The sequence below is a fragment of the Ovis canadensis genome, chromosome 3, assembly GCF_042477335.2.
Source record: "Ovis canadensis isolate MfBH-ARS-UI-01 breed Bighorn chromosome 3, ARS-UI_OviCan_v2, whole genome shotgun sequence".
Classification (NCBI taxonomy): Eukaryota; Metazoa; Chordata; class Mammalia; order Artiodactyla; family Bovidae; genus Ovis; species Ovis canadensis.
In genome coordinates this window covers 183,233,295-183,255,655 of record NC_091247.1, presented here as the reverse complement: position 1 = coordinate 183,255,655, position 22,361 = coordinate 183,233,295, and the positions used below count along the sequence as shown (strand labels likewise).

The 22,361-nt window shown below is 41.8% G+C and overlaps 1 protein-coding gene across 4 annotated transcripts in view; it reads left to right on the top strand.

Annotated features, from left to right (window-relative positions):
• Positions 1-22,361, top strand: part of LARGE1 (LARGE xylosyl- and glucuronyltransferase 1) — a 617,169-nt gene that overhangs the window by 514,031 nt on the left and 80,777 nt on the right. For all 4 annotated transcript variants that reach the window (XM_069585273.1, XM_069585276.1, XM_069585275.1 and 1 more), the window contains 2 exons: positions 7,392-7,504; positions 9,337-9,462. In XM_069585273.1, the coding sequence (XP_069441374.1) occupies positions 7,392-7,504; positions 9,337-9,462 (239 nt within the window). The remainder of the gene's footprint in view (positions 1-7,391; positions 7,505-9,336; positions 9,463-22,361) is intronic.

Sequence of the window (22,361 nt, the reverse complement as noted above, 5' to 3'; positions counted from 1 at the left end):
TTGTAGTGCAAAGGATCTTTGATCTTTGTTGCAGCGTGTATTCTCAGTTGTTAAGTCATGTCCAACCCTTTTCGATCCTATGGACTATAGCCCGCCAGGCTCCTGTGTCCTTGAGATTTCCCAGACAAGAATAGTGGAGTCGGTTGCCGTTTCCTCCTTCAGGGAGTCTTCCCAACTCAGGATAGAGCCTGTGTCTCTTGCGTCTCCTGCATTACAGGAAGATTCTTTAGCACTGAGTCGCGGTGATCTTTTTAGTCATGGTATGCAGTCTTTAGCTGTGGCATGTGGGATCCAGTTCCCTGGCCAAGGATCAAACCCAGATTCCTGGCAGCATGGAGTCTTAACCAGTGAAACACCAGGAAAGTCCCAGAACCTCCTCTTAAACAGCAGATTTTCTTTAATAAGAGCTTGAGGTCTTCCCTTTGCTGGAAGGGTTTTAAGGGATTCTCCTGGCCTGCAGGAGGTGGTACAGCACAGGCTAAGAAGTTAGTTGTGGACTCAGATACAGAAAGAAAAGAATTTCTGTGCCATGCAGGAGGGGAATTGACATGTTAGCTATAGAACAGCACACTGTTTTAAATTTATTCTTGGCTGCAACCCCTGGTCCCTTATACAGGTTCAGACCCCACCTACATGAGCAGCCTCGGTCACACAGGGCTCCCTGCCTCTCCTGTCTTTGTATGCTTGGTTTCCTCCAGGTTCTGACACAAACATTCTGATTTTGGCCTGTGGTCTTCGCAGAATCCTTTAAACATTCACTAACTGTTCCTCTAGGAGCTCCCTGGCTTCTTTTGGCTTCAGGTCACAAATTCAGCAGAGTCTCACCATATTTACTATGGTCATGTACACAGACACACACAGGTCTAGTGTAGCTCAAAAGGCCACAGGGCTAAGAGTGAGAAGAATTTGGTCACCTACCAGCTAGACAAGAGCCTTAGTTTCGTCGTCTCAAAAATGGAAATAATTCCATGAACCTAGCTGGCTCATCAGAGTCGGAGGTTATTTAGGTCATGCACCTTGTCTTTCAGATACAACAGTTGCTTAATAAATAGTAAGTGACACTCATCAGCTTGTCACCATTTTTATTCTGCTTCCCTCTTGCAGTTGTAGAGGTAAAAAAAAAAAAAATCAGTATCTGGCTCATTTTTTTTAAAAAGCGTTATATTCTGTCTCCGCATTCACAACCAGCCTCCTCTCCCTGCCATATTGGCTACCAAGCTGTTACTACATATTCAGTTTGGGAAAAAGAAACATTGTCCTCTGATCCGGAGATGAAACGCCCCACCACTGGACCAGATGTTCACAGGAGAAGCCTTTGATTTTTCATTTATTTATTCATTTATTTATTTAGTGTTAGTCTCTTAAGCTCCCAGCACAGCAGCAGAAGGTAAGGCTGTGCAAGCCCCACACATACCAGCCAACTCCATTGGGAAGGCCTTTCAAATTCCAAGCATGCTGCCTCCGTGCAGAGCTCTGGCCTCCGGGGCCAAGGGCTTGCTCTTCGCTCCCAGACCCCAACGGCAAGAATAGAAATGGCAGATTACGTAGCAGCAAATGCCAGGCAAAGGCCAGAGTCAAGCTTTTTGGCACCTCTGTCCCCCTGACAGCAGGAAGCAGTGTCAATCTCTGTCCTGGGGCCCAGATTCCAAAGCCAAACCTGCGTTATTTCAGCTTGAAAGGGTACAATTGCAGAAGGAGCCATTTTCATCATTTTTAACTAGGGTTCACTGAAAAAGCTTCCTCCTACATTGCGTGCATGCCCATTAATTTGTGCTAATTCGAGTGGGAATCAAGCAAGTTCAATGAGTGATAATTAGGTACCCTTAATGAAGAAATGTATAGTTTCTGTAACTGTTATTTACAAGCTTTTATGTACCACTTCATATTTGCAGAGGCCTTCACAATCATTCATCAGGGAAACCTCTCAGTACCTTTGGGGTGAGGTCAGTAAGTACTGAGAGTTGTGGTTCCCTTGGAAATGTTGTTTTTCAGCTCTTGTATAATCTAGGTACAAATTCCCCACCTTTGACAAGACAGGAAGATTATCTTACAAGTACATACCCATGTGATTATATTTAACAGCCTAGCAGGCTCCTTAGCTGCTTGAGGACACAATTGTGTACATGATTGTAAATACTTAGAGTGTATTTTCTTTTTTCTTAAATCATTAATTTTTGTTTTTTTACTCTGCTGGGTCTTCACTGCTGAGCAGACTTTTCTCTAGTTGTGGCAAGTAGGATCTACTCTCTAGCTGCGATATGTGAGCTTATTGTTGAGATGGCTTCTGTTGCGGCCCTAGGGTGCACGGGCTTCTGCAGCCGTGGCTTCCGGGCTCCAGAGCACAGTCTCAGTACTAGCAGTGCACAGGCTTAGTTGCCCTGCGGCATGGGGGATCTTTCCTGATCAGGAATCAAACTCTGTCTCCTGCATTGGCAGGTGGATTCTTTACCACTGAGCCATCAGGAAGCCCTGGAGTGTATTTTCTTTCCTTCAATCTTCTTTTTTTTTTTAATTTCCTGTGGGTTGTATGCCTTGGCAGCTGCTTGCAATATCCCCAAGGGATATCCTAGTCATGAAAGTGCTTCAGTGATGACCCCCTAAGCTGTTGCTGTTCAGTAGCTCAGTCGAGTCTGACTCTGTGACCCTGTGGACTGCAGCACACCAGGCTTCCCTGTCCTTCCCCATCTCCTGGAGCTTACTCAAACTCATGTCCTTTGAGTCAGTGATGCTATCTAACCATCTCCTCCTCTATCATTCTATTCTCTTCCTGCCTTCAATCTTTCCCAGCATCAGGGTCTTTTCCAATGAGTCGGTTCTTTGCATTAGGTGGCCAAAGTATTGGAGCTTCAACTTCAGCATCAGTCCTTCCAATGAATATTCACGACTGATTTCTTTTAGGATTGACTGGTTTGATCTCCTTGCAGTCCAAGGGACTCTCAAGAGTCAAGCTTCCTATTGACAAAAGACTAAGAAGCAATATGGACCTGGCAATATCTCACAGTTTTTAAGTGTCCAGTGCATTCTACCTGCACAAAGGGATTTTTAGAAAGACCAAATAATTTAGGTTCATAAATAAATGAGTTCATACAGACATTTATTATCAATATTTCTCAAGTCAGCAGTATTGAGAACAGTTTCTACTGTACTCAGTAATTTTTTTAATGTCATGGACTCTATTTCAAGGTGAAAGAAAGTGAAAGTGAAGTCACTCAGTTGTGTCTGACTCTTTGCAACCCCATGGACTGTAGCCTATCAGGCTCCTCCATCCATGGGATTTCCAGGCAAGAGTGCTAGAGTGCATTGCCATTTCCTTTTCCAGGGGATATTTCCAACCCAGGAATTGAACCTGGGTCTCACTCATTGCAGGCAGATGCTTTACTGTCTGAGCCACCAGGAAGGTCTTTCAAGGAAGATCTTCAAGGAAGAAATATCAAGGAAGATATTTCAAGGTAGAAAATCATAAATCATGGCTTATACCAGACACTTTTAAAGTTTTAGAGCTTCAGCATCAGCCCTCCAATGAATATTCAGCATAAATTTCCTGTAGGATTGACTGGTTTGATCTCCTTGTTGTCCAGGAGACTCTCAAGAGTCTTCTCCAGCACCACAGTTTGAAAGCATCAATTATTTGGTTATCAGCCTTGCAACCTTCTTTATGGTCCAATTCGCATATCTGCACATGACTACTGGAAAAACCATAGCTTTGACTATACAGACTTTTGTCGCCGAAGTGATATCTCTGCTTTTTAATACTCTGTCTAGGTTTGTCATAGCTTTTCTTCCAAAGAGCAAGCGTCTTTTAATTTCATGGCTGCAGTCACCATCCACAGTGGTTTTGGAGCCCAAGAAAATAAAATCTGTCACTGTTTCCACTTTTTCCCCATCTATTTGCCATGAAGTGATGGGACTGGATGCCATGATTTTAATTTTTTGAATGTTGAGTTTTAAGCCAGCTTTTTCACCCTCCTCTTTAGCCCTCATCAAGAAGCACTTTAGTTCCTCTTTGCTTTCTGCCATCAGGGTGGTATCATTCACATATCTGAGGTTGTTGATATTTCTCCTGGCAATCTTGATTCCCACGTGTGATTCATCCAGCCCAACGTTTCACATGATGTACTCTGCATATAAATTAAGTAAGCAGGGTGACAACATACAGTCTTGATGTACTCCTTTCCCAATTTAGAACCGGTCAGTTGTTCCATGTCTGGTTCTAACTGTTGCTTCTTGACCTTCATACAGATTTCTCAGGAGGCAGGTCAGGTGGTCTAGTATTCCCATCTCTGTAAGAATTTTCCACAGTTTGTTGTGATCAACACAGTCAAAGGCTTTAGCTTAGTCAATGGAGCTGAAGTAGGTCATTTTCTGAAATTCTCTTGCTTTATCTGGGATCCAGTGGATGTTGGCGATTTGATTGCTGGTTCCTCTGCCTTTTCTAACCCAACTTGTACATCTGGAAGTTCTCAGTTCACATACTGCTGAAGCCTAGCTTGAAGGATTTTGAGCATGACCTTGCTAGCATGTGAAATGAACACAGTTGTATAGTAGTTTGAACATTCTTTGGTACTGCCCTTCTTTGGGATTGGAGTAAAAACTGACCTTTCACAGTCCTGTGGCCACTGCTGAGTTTTCCAAGTTTGCTGGCATATTGAGTGCAGCACTTTAACAGCATCATCTTTTGAGGTTTGAAATAGCTGAGCTGGAATTCCGTCACCTCCACTAGCTTTTTTCATAGTAACATTTCCTAAGGCCCATTTGATTTCACATTCTAGGATGTCTGGCTCTAGGTGAGTGATCACATCATCATGGTTATCCAGGTCATTAAGACTTTTTTGTATACTTTTTCTGTGTATTCTTGCCACTTTTTCTAAATCTCTTCTGTTAGGTCCATATGATTTCTGTCCTTTATTGTACTGATCTTTGCATGAAATTTTCCCTTGATATCTCCAATTTTCATGAGGAGATCTCTAATCTTTCCCATTCTATTGTTTTCCTCTGTTTCTTTGCACTATTTACTTATGAAGGCTTTCTTCTCTCTCCTTGCTGTTTTCTGGAACTCTGCAGCATTCTGTTGGGTATATCTTTCCCTTTCTCCTTTGCCTTTCCCTTCTCTCCTTTTCTCAGCTATTTGTAAGAGCTCCTCAGACAACCACTTAGCCTTCTTGGCATTTTTTGAAATGCTCATGGTTAAACATTTACCAGCCTACCACTAGGGGCACACGGCAGTTTTCTGAGTTTGCAAAGGCAAGTAACCCTGGTGGCTCAATGGTAAAGAATCAGCCTGCAATGCAGAAGACATGGGAGTTCAATCCCTGGGTCAGGAAGGTCCCCTGGAGAAGGAAATGGCAACCCACTCCAGCCTGGAAAATCCCATGGACAGAGGAGCCTGACAGGCTACAGTCCATGGGGTCGAAAAAGAGTCAGACACAACTTAACAACTAAACTAAACTACAACAACCCAGGTGGAAACCAAAAGTCAGAAAAAGAACAAGTCTTTGTCTGAGTCACAGAACTCCACAGAGGCATTGCTGGGACTCTGGTCTGGGTGGTGTCACTGAAGAAGCTCTGGCTTTGGAGTTAGGCAGATCTGACTTTGGATCTCATAGAACTGCTCTTACACAGTGAACTGTTCAAGTGTCTGACCCAGCGTCCACCCCACTCAGCCTCCCCACCTGCAAAATAAGGGTGACAGTATCTAGCTTATCCGTGTGCCAAAAAACCTAAGAAAGCACCAGGGAGATGTGCAATAGGTATGATTTGCCCTTTTGGCTTACAAGTTCAGATCTCTGTGTATTACCCCATTCTTGCCATAACCATATATATGTATTATTTTTTTATTTCAACTCTACCCAATGGACCAAACACCTTTCACAAAATAGTAAATATACTTTTTTCTCCAAATATGTTCCACTGGAATAAGTTTTTTAAAAAAGTCTCAGCACTGACATTTATGTGTGATTTGGAGAATCGGTTTCTTTCCAACAATCTTAGAAATGTATGTACTAGGTATCAAGTAAGATCATTTTTCAGCTGCCCGGAGTTTTCTCCACTGACTGTTCTGCTGAGCTAAGCTTCCTGAGGAGGATTGATTTGGGAGCCCATGGGTGCCACAGTTCCATCCGCCAGATTAACTGCAGTAGCCTGCAGGGGCGTCCTTCTCACTGTTTGCATTCTGTGCTGTGTGCGTTCTCTGCATATGCTCACCAACCAGTTAGTAGACACTCGCTCCTAAGCTATTCAGCTAAGCCAAAAATGTACTTTTCTTTTTAGACTTGTACTAATTTATTTATACCTGAATAATACATTTAGTTGTTCTTAACATTTTTAAAAATACAAAGGTGTATAAAATGACAATTTCCCTTCCTGTGTGGTAGAGTGTGCTCTGTTGAACTCTTTGCAAACCCATGAACTGTAGCCTACCTACCAGGCTCCTCTGTCCATGGGATTTCCCCTGGACAAGAATACTGGAGTGGGTTGCCATTTCGTTCTCCAAGGGATCTTTCTGACCCAGGGATCAAACCTGAGTCTCCTGCCCTGGCAGGTAGATTCTTTACCACTGAGCCTCCAGGAAATCCCTCTCCTTCCTATACAATCCCCCATTCACTCAAGTCTTTCCCATAAGCCACCCCCCCCCAAAAAAAAAGAGGGTAGAGAGGAGGAGGAAGCGACCTCTGACAGTTTCTTATGAACTTGAAGGCTCTTGGGGCCCCATCTTGAACTCCCAGTGTCAGCACAGCCTTCACCATAGTTTCTAATGCATTGGGCCAAAGAAAGCTCTTAAAACCAGCAATACTGCAATGAGCTCATATGGCTTGTCAAGAGGCATAAAGCAAATTGGCAAGGACGTACCCATAATAAAGTCAGAGAGGATCTGCTTTGTTTCTGTAAAGATAAATGACACAGGTTGTACAAACACCATCTATCAGCTAACCCTCGGTAGGCTGTCATTTATCTGGGGAAAAACAGGAGAGAATCCGTGTTTACAGGGTATGTACCATGTGTTAGGTGTGCCGTGCTAGGCTTTTTTTTTTTTTCTTTTCTGGTGATAAAATATACAAAACATAAAAATGCCATTTTAACCATCTTTAAGTATACAGTTCAGTGGCATTAGGTACATCCACAATGTTGTATGACCATCATCACCATCTATCTCCAGGGAGTGCTAGGCTCCTTTGCCCATCTCACTTGGTCCCTGCAGCAGCTTCTGAAATCTGTGTTAATAGTCTCCATACAGTGAGGATATTTCAGAGAGACTATTTAACGTCTCATACCAAGTACTTGGCAGAGCCTGGGGAACCCAGGCATGTTCATCTCCAAAACACATGGTCAGGCGTGCCTGGCTCTCTCTCTTATCTGTGGTTTTTTCCCCTGTTTCATCCTATGCTGTTGTCCAGGGGTCATCCTGCTGCTTCTAGATAAGCTGCGGAAGATGAAGTGGGAGCAGATGTGGAGGCTGACCGCAGAGAGGGAGCTGATGGGCATGCTCTCTACATCCTTAGCTGACCAGGTGAGTCACCAGCCTAGAAGGTACGGTTATTCCCAAGCACCCTGGTGTGCTGCTTCTCAAACTTACATGGGGCTGGGTCTACGTTATTTTTCCAGCTCTTGCATGACTTCGCACTTGGATAAATCTGCCTCATTCTTGCCAGCCTAAGACCACAGCCCTCTCCTTAGTGCATTCCCCTTGTTCATCCATGTTTATCACACTTTTTCCTGCACACTCTGCATGCCAGGAACTATGTTCAGAAATAGGATTACAGGGATAAACGAAGGACAGAATCCTTGGCCTCAGAAAGTTCATAGTTTATTGTTGTAGACTCACAAGTAGATGATAATCTGGTGTGTTAAGAGGAGGTCACGGTCTTCACCTCAATGTAGAATGCACAGTGTCTGCCCCCTGAGATTCCGAAATGCCAAGGTATATTTCCTGGACAAGATTTCATTTGCCTTCATGGCAAATAGAATCAAACCTTTAAAGCCAAGACTTTTGCTTAGCTCCTGTACTGTGACCCCTATCCTCAAGGGGAATGAATTTAAATAGAAGAGACAAACCTCCTCGGCTGGTGAAATCAGCTTTTAATCCAGGCAGTCTGAAAAAGTCCATGAACTCCACCAAGCAACTAACATAAATTCATAAAATCCCCATTTCTCATTTTTGCTGAGCCTTTGACTTTGAATCTACTAGGGTCACGTATCTTGATTCTGAGATCCCCATGTTATATGTGGCCATCTCGAAATGTAAAGATATCTCTGTGTTCGCTGCATGTTATTCTTTCCTGTTCAACCAAAGAGCAAGGCCACTCTCCTTGTTTTTGTTCATCATTCAGCTGCCTGTTTCACTGAATTCTTGGAGAGTGTTCTAGTGTGAAGGAAAACAAGAAACTCTGTAGGGTTACTTTACTATTTTTTTTTTTAGCATTGTTATTATTCAGTATTTCCCAAGCAACCAGAAACTAATTTCCTTTTTCATACCAGAGATATGGTATAATGAATGAGTTAAAAATTACCCAGGTAGCTGTTTTAAACCTGAGGGGAAAATTGTCCTCCATCATCATATTTCAGGTCGGGTCACAATGACTTGAGTGTGTCCCCAAAAGCTAGCAATTGCATGTCCATGTCCAAAGAGGATAGTTTATTCAGCCATCTCCTTCTCTGAAGGCCCATAATTCACCTTCCAGCACCACTTGTCAGCAGCTAGTTAATAAGCATGGCCTAGTGGTGCAGGAGCTTGGAGAAGAGCTGGAAAGAGGGAAAGCCCCATAGAAAAGTCAGAGTTGAATTTGGAGATGGGGCGCGCAGATACAGGCACGCTGGCCCACAGGAAGCCTAGGCACATCCATCATCAAGTCTGCCCAGAGCCCCCGGAAATGCGGCGGAAGCAGGGGTGTCATTCGTCTCAGCCCCTGGATCAGCGGAGCAACCTGTCATCACACAGTTTCCTCTCCAGGAGGCGCAGGATGGATGACATAGGGTTCCTCTATGAGGTGAGAAGAGGGCCGGAAAAGCGGCTTCATTTATCATAGACCAGCTCGAGTGGAAAAGATGCTCCGTGTCTGCCCCCATGTCCCTTTGCTGCAAGGGGATCACTGAGACCAGCAGGACCCGTGGACATCAAGTCAGCATGGGGCATTCCCCCCAGTGTAATGGGATCTATCCAAACAGGATTGCTTGGTTTCTAGAGATAAAAGGCACGGGAAATGCCCAGCAGGGCAAGCCAGCCTGTGCTCCAAGCAGGAGGCTCATGAGAGATTGCATAGGAGATGTCATGCCTCAAGAGCCAGCATCACAAGCTGAGCCCATTTGACTATATGACAGTTGTCTCTGGCTTTTATCCCCCAGGACATTTTCAACGCCGTCATCAAACAAAACCCCTTCCTCGTGTATCAGCTGCCCTGCTTCTGGAATGTGCAGCTGTCGGACCACACCCGCTCCGAGCAGTGCTACAGAGACGTGTCTGATCTAAAGGTAGGATAAGGAAAGCCCCAGTGGGCATCGGCTCACCCCCCAGATACAGTGAGGTGCCCAGCAGTGGCAGAGGGCACCCGGATGGGGCAGCACCCTTCGGGGGCATGAGTGGCTCGGAGCCTGTGTGCAGTGTGAGGAAAAAGAGAAGGGTGCAGGAGAGCAGTATGAATGTGCTTTTCTTCTTTGTTTGGTTCCCCATTCTCCTTGTTTGGGCTTTCTGGAAAGCATAAGGCCTCCCAGCACAAGAACCAGCCTGTGTGGTTATGCTTCCTGCCACCTGCTGCTGGCTGTTTGGATTCATTTAATTCAAACACAGCATTTAGGGAGGGTCTACTCTGTAGATGTTATACAGCCAGATGCTGTAGATATGGAGATGAACAATTTATTTTCTACTTTCAAATCATTCTTGGCAGAGAGGAACAGAGAAACAAATGAAGAAATAAATGTTTAAAAAAAAAAAGGGACAGATGCTATGATAGCTATTGATGAGGTGAGCTGTTGGATAGCTACATGGATAGCTAGGGCTTCCCTGGTGGCCTAGATGGTAGAGTCTGCCTGCAATGCAGGAGACCCAGGTTCAATCCCAGAGTCAGGAAGATCCCCTGGAGAAGGGTCTTGGGGAAGGAAATGGCATCCCACTCCAGTATTCTTGCCTGGGAAATCCCATGGGCGGAGGGACCTGGTGGGCTATACCCCATGGGGTTGCAAAGAGTCGGTCATGACTGAGCAACTAACACACATAGATGGATAGCTATTTATGATAGCATAAATTTCTCATTCAACCCCAGGGAGAAGGGACAGTGACAGAAAAGCCTTCACTGTGGGGTCTCCAAATGCACCTGGTAGGGCCTAGCATTAGATAAAGAAGAAGGGATGTATCAATTACCTACTGCCATAGACAATGGTACATAACAAGCTATTCTAATAAGGGCTTAAATCATTGATTTGATCATCAGTTAAATCATTAATTGTAGACAGTTTAGTTGATAAGTCTAAAAGCTGGCTGGATAACTGTCTGATAGTGGCTTAGCCAAATGTCTGTGGTCAGCTTCAGACCAGGAGTCTGGCTGCTAGTGCAACTTGATTCTCTTCTAGTGCCTACTGGGTCCCATCACCTGGCCAGTCTAGCTTGTTCCCACAGCAAAGCATAGGTAGAAAAGGAAGCCCTCGGGCACATAAGGAAACCTGAATCCTTTTTGCTGGCATCCTATGTACCAAAGGAATTGTGGGAGTGAGCCCAGAGTTAAGCAATGTGTCAGAATTCCTTGCTGTGGTGCATATACACAAAGGAGTATTACTCAGCCATTAAAAAGAATACATTTGAATCAGTTCTAATGAGGTGAATGAAAGTGGAGCCTATTATACAGAGTGAAGTAAGCCAGAAAGAAAAACACCAATACAGTATGCTGCTGCTGCTAAGTCGCTTCAGTCGTGTCCAACTCTGTGCGACCCCATAGATGACAGCCCACCAGTCTCTGCCGTCCCTGGGATTCTCCAGGCAAGAACACTGGAGTGGGTTGCCATTTCCTTCTCCAATGCATGAAAATGAAAAGTGAAAGTGAGGTCGCTCAGTCATGTCCGACTCTTCGCAACCCCATGGACTGAAGCCTACCAAGCTTTTCCGTTCATGGGATTTTCCAGGCAAGCATACTGGAGTGGGATGCCATCGCCTTCTCCACCAATACAGTATACTAATGCATATATGTGGAATTTAGAAAGATGGTAACAATAACCCTGTATGCAAGACAGCAAAAGAGACCCAGATGTATAGAACAGTCTTTTGGACTCTGTGGAAGAGGGCTAGGGTGGGATGATTTGGGAGAATGGCATTGAAACATGTAAAATATCATATGTGAAACGAATCGCCAGTCCAGGTTCAATGCATGATACAGGATGCTTGGGGCTGGTGCACTGGGATGACCCAGAGGGATGGTATGGGGAGGGAGTTGGGAGGGGGCTTCAGGATGGGGAACATGTGTACACCCGTGGCAGATTCATGTTGATGTATGGCAAAACCAATACAATATTATAAAGTAATTAGCCTCCAATTAAATAAATTTATATATTAAAAAAAAGAATTCCTTACCTATAGTTGTGAAGGAGTGAAAGAGTGAAGAGCTGACTTCAGCTATTAAATGACAGCGTAACGATTTAACCTAGGCCTGTCTGACACCAAGGGTGTTTGCCCTCTGGCTGTAACAAAGAGGAACAAGATACGTGTATCCATAGAGAGTTTATTTCATTAAAAATTTATACCCATCGCCCGGGTGACAATGTGGTAACAATAATTGCAAGTTATAAAAAGGAAAAGGGGACCAAATCTTACTTTTCTAATAAGTCAGCCTTTTCTTACTGACTTTTGGTCCGTGTCTACATTATGTGGTCCATGTTATATCTCATTCATGGTCACAATATACATGGAATTTTATACTTTTCCATTACATAGCCATAACTGGTACCTTATATTTTCGCAAATACAAATATGTTAAAATCAACAGCTCAAAGTTCACACCTTCTCAGGAGTAAGATCACAGAGTCAAAAAGAAAGAACTGTTTTTTTAAACACAGTAGAAGTTCACTGCAAAATATTTAAAACAGAAGTACTTGCATTATTCATTCTTTCAATCAGCATTTATGCAATTCATTCAATAGGCCATGTACTTCATGACATAAGGAAAACAGATGAAATGCACATGTTTCTAAGAAAATCATGAACAAAAAGTTCAAAGGGGAGGAAAGTAAAAACAGCCTTATAAAGAACACCTAAATATGCTGCATAAAAATTTTGTAATGTTTTGAAGGCAGAGTTGATCAGTTCATATGGTAAATGAAGTAAGCAGAGTCCAGAAAACAATGATAACATGTGACTCCAGACTGATAAAAAGCAGCTGCATGTGGGTATTTGCTGATTCTTGGTGGCTGGGAGCCTGGTGTCAAGGTAGATAACTGTATAATTATTTGTTCAAACAAGGGAATGCTATCATGAGTTGTCTTTCACCATCTCTCAGAGTTTCCTCAAACTTATGTCCATTGAGTCGATGATGCCATCCAACCATCTCATCCTCTGTTGCCCCTTCTTCCTTGCCCTCAATCTTTCCCAGCATCAGGGTCTTTTCTAATAAGTCGGCTCTTTGCATCACATGGCCAAGGTATCGGAGCTTTAGCTTCAACATCAGTCCTTCCAATGAATATTCAGGACTGATTTCCTTTAGGATTGACTGGTTTGATCTCCTTGCTGGAGATCCCTTGGACTCTCAAGAGTCTTCTCCAGCACTGCAGTTTGAAAGCATCAGTTCTTCAGCACTCAGCCTTCTTTATGGTCCAACTCTCACATCCATACATGACTATTGGAAAAACCATAGCTTTGACTATATGGATCTTTGTGGGCAGTGATGTCTCTGCTTTTTAATACGTTATCTAGGTTTGTCATAGCTTTTCTTCCAAGGAGCAAGCATCTTTTAATTTCATGGCTACAGTCACCATATGCAGTGATTTTGGAGTCCAAAAAAATAAAGTCTGTCACTGTTTCCATTGTTTCCCCATCTATTTGCCATGAAGTGATTGGACTGGATGCCATACTCTTAGTTTTCTGAATGTTGAGTTTTAAGCCAACTTTTTCACTCTCCTCTTTCTTTTTTTTTATTATTTTTTTTAGAGTGATGATCTTTTTTTTAATTTTTTTAATTTTTATTTTTACTTTATTTTACTTTACAATACTGTATTGGTTTTGCCATACATTGACATGAATCCACCACAGGTGTACACGCGATCCCAAACATGAACCCCCTTTCCACCTCCCTCCTCATAACATCTCTCTGGGTCATCACCGTGCACCAGCCCCAAGTATGCTGTATCCTGCGTCAGACATAGACTGGTGATTCGTTTCTTACATGATAGTATACATGTTTCAATGCCATTCTCCCAAATCATCCCACCCTCTCCCTCTCCCTCTGAGTCCAAAAGTCCGTTATACACATCTGTGTCTTTTTTGCTGTCTTGCATACAGGGTCGTCATTGCCATCTTTCTAAATTCCATATATATGTGTTAGTATACTGTACTGGTGTTTTTCTTTCTGGCTTACTTCACTCTGTATAATTGGCTCCAGTCTCATCCATCTCATCAGAACTGATTCAAATGTATTCTTTTTAATGGCTGTCACTCTCCTCTTTCACTTTCATCAAGAGGCTCTTTAGTTTCTCTTCACTTTCTGGTGTCCTCTGCATATCTGAGGTTATTAATATTTTTCCTGACAGTTGACTCCAGCTTGTGATTCATCCAGCCCAGCATTTGCATGATGTATTCTGCATATGAGTTAAATAAGCTGGGTGACTGTACACAGCCTTGCCATACTCCTTTCCCAAGTTTGAACCATTTTGTTGTTCTGTATCCAGTTCTAACTGTTGCCTCTTGAACTGCATACAGGTTTCTCAGGAGGCTGGTAAGGTGGTTTGGTATTCCCTTCTCTTTATGAATTTTCCACAGCTTGTTGTGATCCACATAGTCAAAGGCTTTAGTGTAGTCAGTGAAGCAGAAGTAGACTTTTTTCCAGAATTCCCTTGCTTTCCCTTGTATTATATAAGAAATAACAAAAAGAATATCGTAAGTAGGTTAGAAGAACAAGAGATTACCAAAGATGAACAGGCCTATTTAGATCAACTAGAACTTTTAGAAGTGAAAAATACAATTATTGAAAGTATAAATTAAATGAATGTGTTAACCAATAGATTAGTGCCAGCTGAAGAGAGATTTAGTGAACAGGAAGAAATATCTGAGGAAATTACCCAACACAACACACTGGGGAAAAAAAGATAGAAAAACAGAGGGAAGATAAGATATTGGGATGTATCTAATTAGATTATAGGAAAGAAATAAGGAGAAAAATTGGAAGTGAGGCATCACTGGATGGGATGGTGAGTGGGAATTTTTCAACTGTTAAAATGTATCCATGTGTTTTCTAAGCAGTATAAAGAGAAAGGATTGTGTTTGCAAAACAGTTTAAATAAAGAGAAAGTCATATTTAGATTTACAGTAGTGAAAGTTCACCAAGGTAAAGAAAAGTGGTTTTAAAAATAGCCAGAGTGAAAAGACAGATTCTCTACACAGCAATTCCATGTGTGATGAGAGTTCCAACAGCAACGGATGTCTGAAAAGAGTAAAAGAATACCTCCGATGTGCTGAGAAACAATAACAACACATAGTATACCTATGAAAACAATCTTTCAAGCATGAGAGAGGAATATCTAGATGAGTAAAAACAAAGAGGATTTACCATCAACATACATATGCAAAGCAGCTTCTAAAGGGTATGCTTTGGAGTCCATTGGCAAATGGTTCCACATTCAAGAAGGAATGTTGAACAAGCAAGTTAGAAATGTATCAGAACTCTAAATAGAGTTTCTAAACGATAGCAATAATAGTAATAATAATAATACTATGGCATGTTGGTTTAAAAACATTATGCCTAAATTATCAGAAAATGACAGTGTGTAATCAGGAGGGAAATGATGAGAATTAAAGTACTCTGAAATTATTGCTTTGTTGAAGAGCGGTACGAGATAAGTTAGAACTGTATGCACGGGCTTCCCTGATGGCTCAGATGGTAAGGAATCTGCCTGCAATGCAGGATACCTCGGTTTGATCCCTGGGTCAGGAAGATTACCTGGAAAAGGAAATGGCTACCCACTCCAGTATTCTTGACTGGAGAATCCCAAGGACAGAGGAGCCTGGCAGACTGCAGTTCATGGGGTTGCAGAGTTGGACACGACTGAGCGACTAGCACTTTCAGTTTGCACTTTGCACTTAGCACTAGCCTATGCATGCTAACATTTCAAGATTAAGCTCTCATAGAATTTAAAAAAGGAGGTGGGATGGTAAGAAATAAGAAAAAACCAGACAACCAAACAAAACACCTCAATTATTTAAAAGAAAAATTAGATTGCAAGAAAAGAAAAAAAAATTAGTGAAAGTGAAACTAGGGAGAAGTAGAAAACAAAAAAATCAAGATGATATAAATAAGTCCAGTTATATCAATAATCAAATAAACTAATTTTGCCAGTAAGAAGATAGGTTGTCATATTGAATAGGAAACAATATCAACATATGCCATTTACAAAAGATATGCCTAATACAAAACAACCCATTAAGTTTGACAGTAAACATTTTGGAAAGAATATCAAGCAGAAATCATCCCAAAGGAAACTAAGTAACTATCTTGATATCAGACAAAATATTGGTAGGTACAGAGATTGTCACAACTTAAAAACATAAAGTACATCAAGAAGATTTAAGAATTCTAAACTTGTGTGCCTGTCATGCGGTAGCATATATGTATGCAAACCTGAATAGAACTCCAGAGAGAAACTGACAAGTCTGCTATCACAGTAGAATATTTTAACATATCCTTTTCAAATTGAAAGATCAGACATGAAAAAATGATATATATTCTTCTCAAGCTTACATAGGACATTTATTAAAGAGTAACCACGTATTAGACCATAAAACAAATCTCAGCACATTTCAAAGAATCATACAATGTCATACGTTCTAAACAGAAATCATAATTGAAACTGAAAAGTACTTAGAACTGAATGAAAATAAAAATAGTACATGCCAAAATTAGTGGAATGAAATAAACATACAGGGAAACTTATAGCCTTAAATGCTTATAATAAAAGAAAAGCCTGAAAATTAAGCCAAGTATATAACTTAAGATGATATATGAAAAATATTAGGATAAATTCAAAGAAAGTTTAAAAAGGAGCAGAAATTGATCAACAAAATCTTCAACAAATTCAAAGTTGGTCCTTTGAAAGACACCAATAAAATAGACAAAGCCATGGCCGGACTCATTGAGGAAAAACTAGAGAACTCACCAATAAATCAATCAGTAGGCACACATGCAATCTCATTAATTCATTCATTCTCCAGATGGTTTTGAGCCCAGTGATTCTTCTGAGTTTTAGGAATACAACAAAGATTAAAGCACACAAAGCCTCGCACTTATGGGGCTTTCGGTCTAGGAGATTAAGCAGACTTATAGGGGATAATACGAGAATACTGTGAACAAAATTATGTCAATAAATTTGAAAACCGCGAAAGAATCATATTCCTAGAAATGTATAATTTACTAAAACTGACTTAAGGAAAAATTAAAAGTCTGGATTATTTTCTAGTCATTGAGCTTCCTTACAAAGAGAGTAGCAGCCCTAGATAGTGAAAAGAAGTTGTTCTACCAATTTTTTTAATCAAAAGATATTTCCAGTTTTAAGTCAACTTTTCCAGGGAATAGGAGAAGAGGACACTTTTTAATTCATTCAGTGAGACCAGGCTATCCTTGATACCAAAACCAGTCAGTTCAGTTCAGTTCAGTTCAGTCGCTCAGTCGTGTCCGACTCTCTGCAACCCCATGAATCGCAACACGCCAGGCCTCCCTGTCCATCACCAACTCCCAGAGTTCACTCAGACTCATGTCCATCGAGTCAGTGATGCCATCCAGCCTTCTCATCCTCTGTCGTCCCCTTCTCCTCCTGCCCCCAGTCCCTCCCAGCATCAGAGTCTTTTCCAATGAGTCAATTCTTCGCATGAGGTGGCCAAAGTACTGGAGTTCCAGCTTTAGCATTCCTTCCAAAGAAATCCCAGGGCTGATCTCCTTCAGAATGGACTGGTTGGATCTCCTTGCAATCCAAGGGACTCTCAAGAGTCTTCTCCAACACCACTGTTCAAAAGCATCAAAAAAGGAAAATTGCAGGCCTATCTCATTCATGAATATTTATGTAAAAATCTTAAGCAAAATATTAGCAGACTAAATCCAGCCATGTATAAAACAAATCATACATCATGGCCAAGTTGGGTTTATTCCAGGAAATCCAAAAGTGATCTAACACTGAAAAAATCCACAGCAGTCATTTAGCATGTTAATAGGTTAAAGGAGAAACACTGTCTGGTTATCTAAAGAGATGCAGGAAAATTATTTGATAAAATTAAATATTTGTTTGTGATGAAACCTCTTATGAATAGTATCTACTGAAAACCTACAGCAAGCTTTTGCTAAAGGGCTGTGCTAAAAAATGAAAAGAAAACAATAGGAAGCCCAGAAACACCCACACATTTATGAAAATTTGATATATAACATTATTTGAGACATGTATGAGATGGCATTGCTGGCCATTGGAGAGAAGATGTAATCTCCCATAAATGGTGTTGAGACACTTGATTATGTGTGAGAATCAAGAAAAAATGAAAATGGGTCCCTGTCTCATACATACACACTTATTCTGATAGAGTAGAGACTTAAAGGCCAGAGGGCTTCCCTGGCAGTCCAATGGTTAAGATTCCACGCTTTCACTGCAGGGGGCACAGGTTCAATCCCTGGCCAGGAGACTAAGATCCCACATGCCAAACAACACACACACACAAAAAAAAGTGAAAGGCCAAGTTAAACCTTTATTTATAAAAAACTAGGAAACTAGCCTATTACCTCAGAATAGGAAAGAATTTACTCAGTAAGACACCAAGAGTGATAGCTGCTGAGCTGTGTCCAGCTCTTCGCAACCCCATAAACTGTAGCCTGCCAAGGCTCCTCTCACCATGGAATTCTCCAGGCAAGAGAATGTTTCAGCACTATCCACTGGAGCGGGTAGCCTTTCCCTTCTCCAGGGAATCTTCCCGACCCAGAGATCAAATCGAGATCTCCTGCATTGCAGCAGAATCCTTACTGTCTGAGCCACAAGAAAGCCCAAGACACCAAAAGCATATATATCAAAATGAAAACGTCAGTGAATTCAACCACTTTGAAATTAGTAACTCCTCAAAGTGGTATCAAAAAGAGAAAACAGATAGTTGCAACATGGAGCACTAACAAAGGACTAGTAAACAAAGTATAGAGAAAGTTTTAATTTTTAAGAAAAACATGTGAAAGCTATAGAATCATTTCACAGAATTGCAAAGAAAATGGCCAATAAACACTTGAAAGGATGGACAACCTTTTTGTTAATCAGGGAAGTGAAAATTAAGACCACAGATAATTGTAAAAGTGGTAGTAATACAGTCTTATTTATCAGTAGGAACGCTTCTATCCTGTATTTTTTGTTATTTTAGTTTCTATTTTTTTAGCGTTTACCTTGACTGTTCCTAAGTTTCACTGGTGATAAAGAATGAAATCAGTATTCTTTTTTTTTTTTAACATACATTTATTTATATCATGTGGGACCTTAGTTCCCCAACCAGGGATCAAACCCAGGCGCCTATATTGGAAGCTGGAGTATTAACCACTGGACTGCCAGGGATGTCCCTCTCCTATAGTGTTGACGGAAGTTTTAGTTCAGTCACTCCGTCATGTCTGACTCTTTGCAAGCCCATGGACTGCGGCACACCAGGCTTCCCTGTCCATCACCAACTCCTGGAGTTTACTCAAACTCATGTCCATCAAGTCAGTGATGCCATCCAACCATCTCATTCTCTGTCGTCCCCTTCTCCTCCCGCCATCAATCTTTCCCAGCATCAGGATCTTTTCTAGTGAGTCAGTTCTTCACAGCAGGTGGCCAAAGTATTGGAGTTTCAGCTTCAGCATCAGTCCTTACAATGAATATTCAAGACTGATTTCCTTTAGGATGGACTGATTGGATCTCCTTGCAGTCCAAGGGACTCTCAAGAGTCTTTTCCAACACCACAGTTCAAAAGCATCAATTCTTCGACACTCAGTTTTCTTTCTAGTCCAACTCTCACATCCATCCATGACTACTGGAAACACCATAGCTTTGACTAGATGCACCTTTGTTGACAAAGTAATGTCTCCGCTTTTTAAATATACTGTCTAGGTTGATCATAGCTTTTCTTCCAAGGAGCAAGCGTTTTTTAATTTCATGGCTGCAGTCACCATCTGCAGTGATTTTGGAACCTCAAAAAATAAAGTCTGTCACTGTTTCTATTGTTTCTCCATCTATTTGCCATTAAGTGATTGGATCAGATGCCATGATCTTAGTTTTCTGAATGTTGAGTTTTAAGCCAACTTTTTCATTCTCCTCTTTTACTTTCATCAAGAGGCTGTTTAGCTCTTCTTTGCTTTCTGCCATAAGGGTGTTGTCATCTGCATATCTGAGGTTATTGATATTTCTGCCGGCAATCTTGATTCCAGCTTGTGCTTTATCCAGCCTGGCATTTCACATGATGTACTCTGCATATAAGTTAAATAAGCAAGGTGACAATATACAGCCTTGACAGACTCCTTTTCCTGTTTGGAACCAGTCTGTTTTCCATGTCCAGTTCTAACTGTTGCTTCCTGACCTGCATACAAGTTTCTCAGGAGGCAGGTCAGGTGTTCTGGTATTCCAATCGCTTTCAGAATTTCCCACAGTTTATTGTGATCCACACAGTCAAAGGCTTTGGCATAGTCAATAAAGCAGAACTAGATGTTTTTCTGGAACTCTCTTGCTTTTTCCATGATCCAGCAGATGTTGGCAATTTGATCTCTGGTTCCTCTGCCTTTTCTAAATCCAGCTTGAACCTCTGGAAGTTCACAGTTCACATGCTGTTGAAGCCTGGCTTGGAGAATTTCAAGCATTACTTTGCTAGCGTATGATATGAGTGCAACTGTGCAGTAGTTTGAGCATTCTTTGGCATTGCCTTTCTTTGGGATTGGAATGAAAACCAACCTTTTCCAGTCCTGTGGCCACTGCTGAGTTTTCCAAATTTGCTGGCATATTGAGGACAGCACTTTCACAGCATCCGCTTTTAGGATTTGAAATAACTCAGCTGGTATTGCATCACCTCCACTAGCTTTGTTTGTGGTGATGCTTCCTTAAGGCCCACTTGACTTCACATTCCAGGATGTCTGGCTCTAGGTGAGTGGTCACACCATCATGTTTATTTACGTTGGGAAGATCTTTTTTGTACAGTTCTTCTGTGTATTCTTGCCATCTCTTCTTAATATCTTCTGCTTCTGTTCTGTCCATACCATTTCTGTCCCTTAATTGTGCCCATCTTTGCATGAAATGTTCCCTTGGTATCTCTAATTTTCCTTGAAGAGATCTCTAGTCTTTCCCATTCTATTGTTTTTCTCTATTTCTTCACATTGATCACTGAGGAAGGCTTTCTCATCTCTCCTTGCTATTCTTTGGAACTGCATTCAGATGGGTATATCTTTCCTTTTCCCCTTTGCCTTTGGCTTCTCTTCTTTTCTCAGCTATTTGTTAAGGCCTCCTCAGACAACCATTTTGCCTTTTTGCATTTCTTGGGGATGGTCTCGATCACTGCCTCCTGTACAGTGTCATGAATCTCCATCTATAGTTCCCCAGGCACTCTGTCTATCAGATCTAGTCCCTTTAAATCTATTTCTCACTTCCACTGTATAATCATAAGGGATTTGACTTAGGTCATACCTGAATGGTCTAGTGATTTTCCCTACTTTCTTCAGTTTAAGTCTGATGGAAGTATAAGTGGATACAATCCAATTAAATAAACACTTTTGCACCATCTTGTAGAATTGGAGTCATTCCTGTTTTACAACCTAAGGCTTGGCTGTAATTGGTCAAAAATTGAGATGTGGATGACTTCTTGCAGAAAGGAAATGGAGACAGATGGAAGTCCGGTCCCGCATCCTCATAGTAAATGACATTGTTTGAGTAGGAGAGGATGTGGTGGACTTAAACTCTCAAGTCGTATTTACATATCAAAAAGGAAAACATAAAACTTCCACTAAAATTGGTGCAACTAAAAACCTTGGCAGACCTTAAAAAAGAAAGAGATTATGACACAGGCTATAGCATTGATGACTTTTGAAGACGTACTCTGAAACACTCCAAACACAGGACAAATATTGTATGAGTCCACTTATGTGAGATACCTAGAATAGTCAAATTCACAGATACAGAAAGTAGCACAGAGGTTCCCAGGGGCTGGGATGAGGGGAGAATGTGGAGTTAATGGGTACAGAGTCTGAGTCTGGGATGCTGAGAAAGTTCTAGAGACAGACAGTGCTGATGGTTGCACCACTGTGTGAATGTGCTAAGGGCCCTGAACTGTACACCTAGAAATGCTTAAAATGGTAGTTTTTATGTATATTTTACCACAGTAAAAAACAACTACAGGGATGGAAGGAACTTGGCAAGTATCCTATGAAACTGGTTGTTCCTAGAAGGATTAGTCGGAGAAGGCAATGGCACCCCACTCCACTACTCTTGCCTGGAGAATCCCATGGATGGAGGAGCCTGGTAGGCTGCAGTCCATGGGGTCGCGAACAGTCAGACACGACTGAATGACTTCACTTTCACTTTTCACTTTCATGCATTGGAGAAGGAAATGGTAACCCACTCCAGTGTTCTTGCCTGGAGAATCCCAGGAATGGGGGAGCCTGGTGGGCTGCCGTCTATGAGCTTCATTAAAGAAACCAGTCCTAAGCCAGTATATTTGGTGTGATTTCTGAATAGCTCTATTGGCAGCCAGTTGTGAACTTTCAATTTTGACATTTTATAGATGCCAACAAAGCTTGATCTCCAAGTGTGTGTCCCATCTTCCCACCACGCATGTACCAGTGTGCTCCTGCTCCAGTCTTTACTGTTGGTACTAGACCCAGGCACTGTTACAGATGCTGCAGACAAAGCCACTGGCCACATCCAGCTTCGGCACTGATGCAGCAAACTTGATTTTGCTTAGTGGTTGCTTCATTATTTCATTTGATGGGTTCAAGGTGACAATGATTTGTGAACCCTCTTTGGCAGCCTCTTCTGTATGTAAGTAGAGGAATTTCGATGATATGACAAAACCACAAAGAATGATTTAAACCAAGTTTATTCAAATGGCAACCCGCTCCAGGATTCTTGCCTGGAGAATCCCATGGACAGAGGAGCTTGGCAGGCTACAGTCCACGGGTCGCAAAGAATCGGACACGACTGAGCGACTTCAC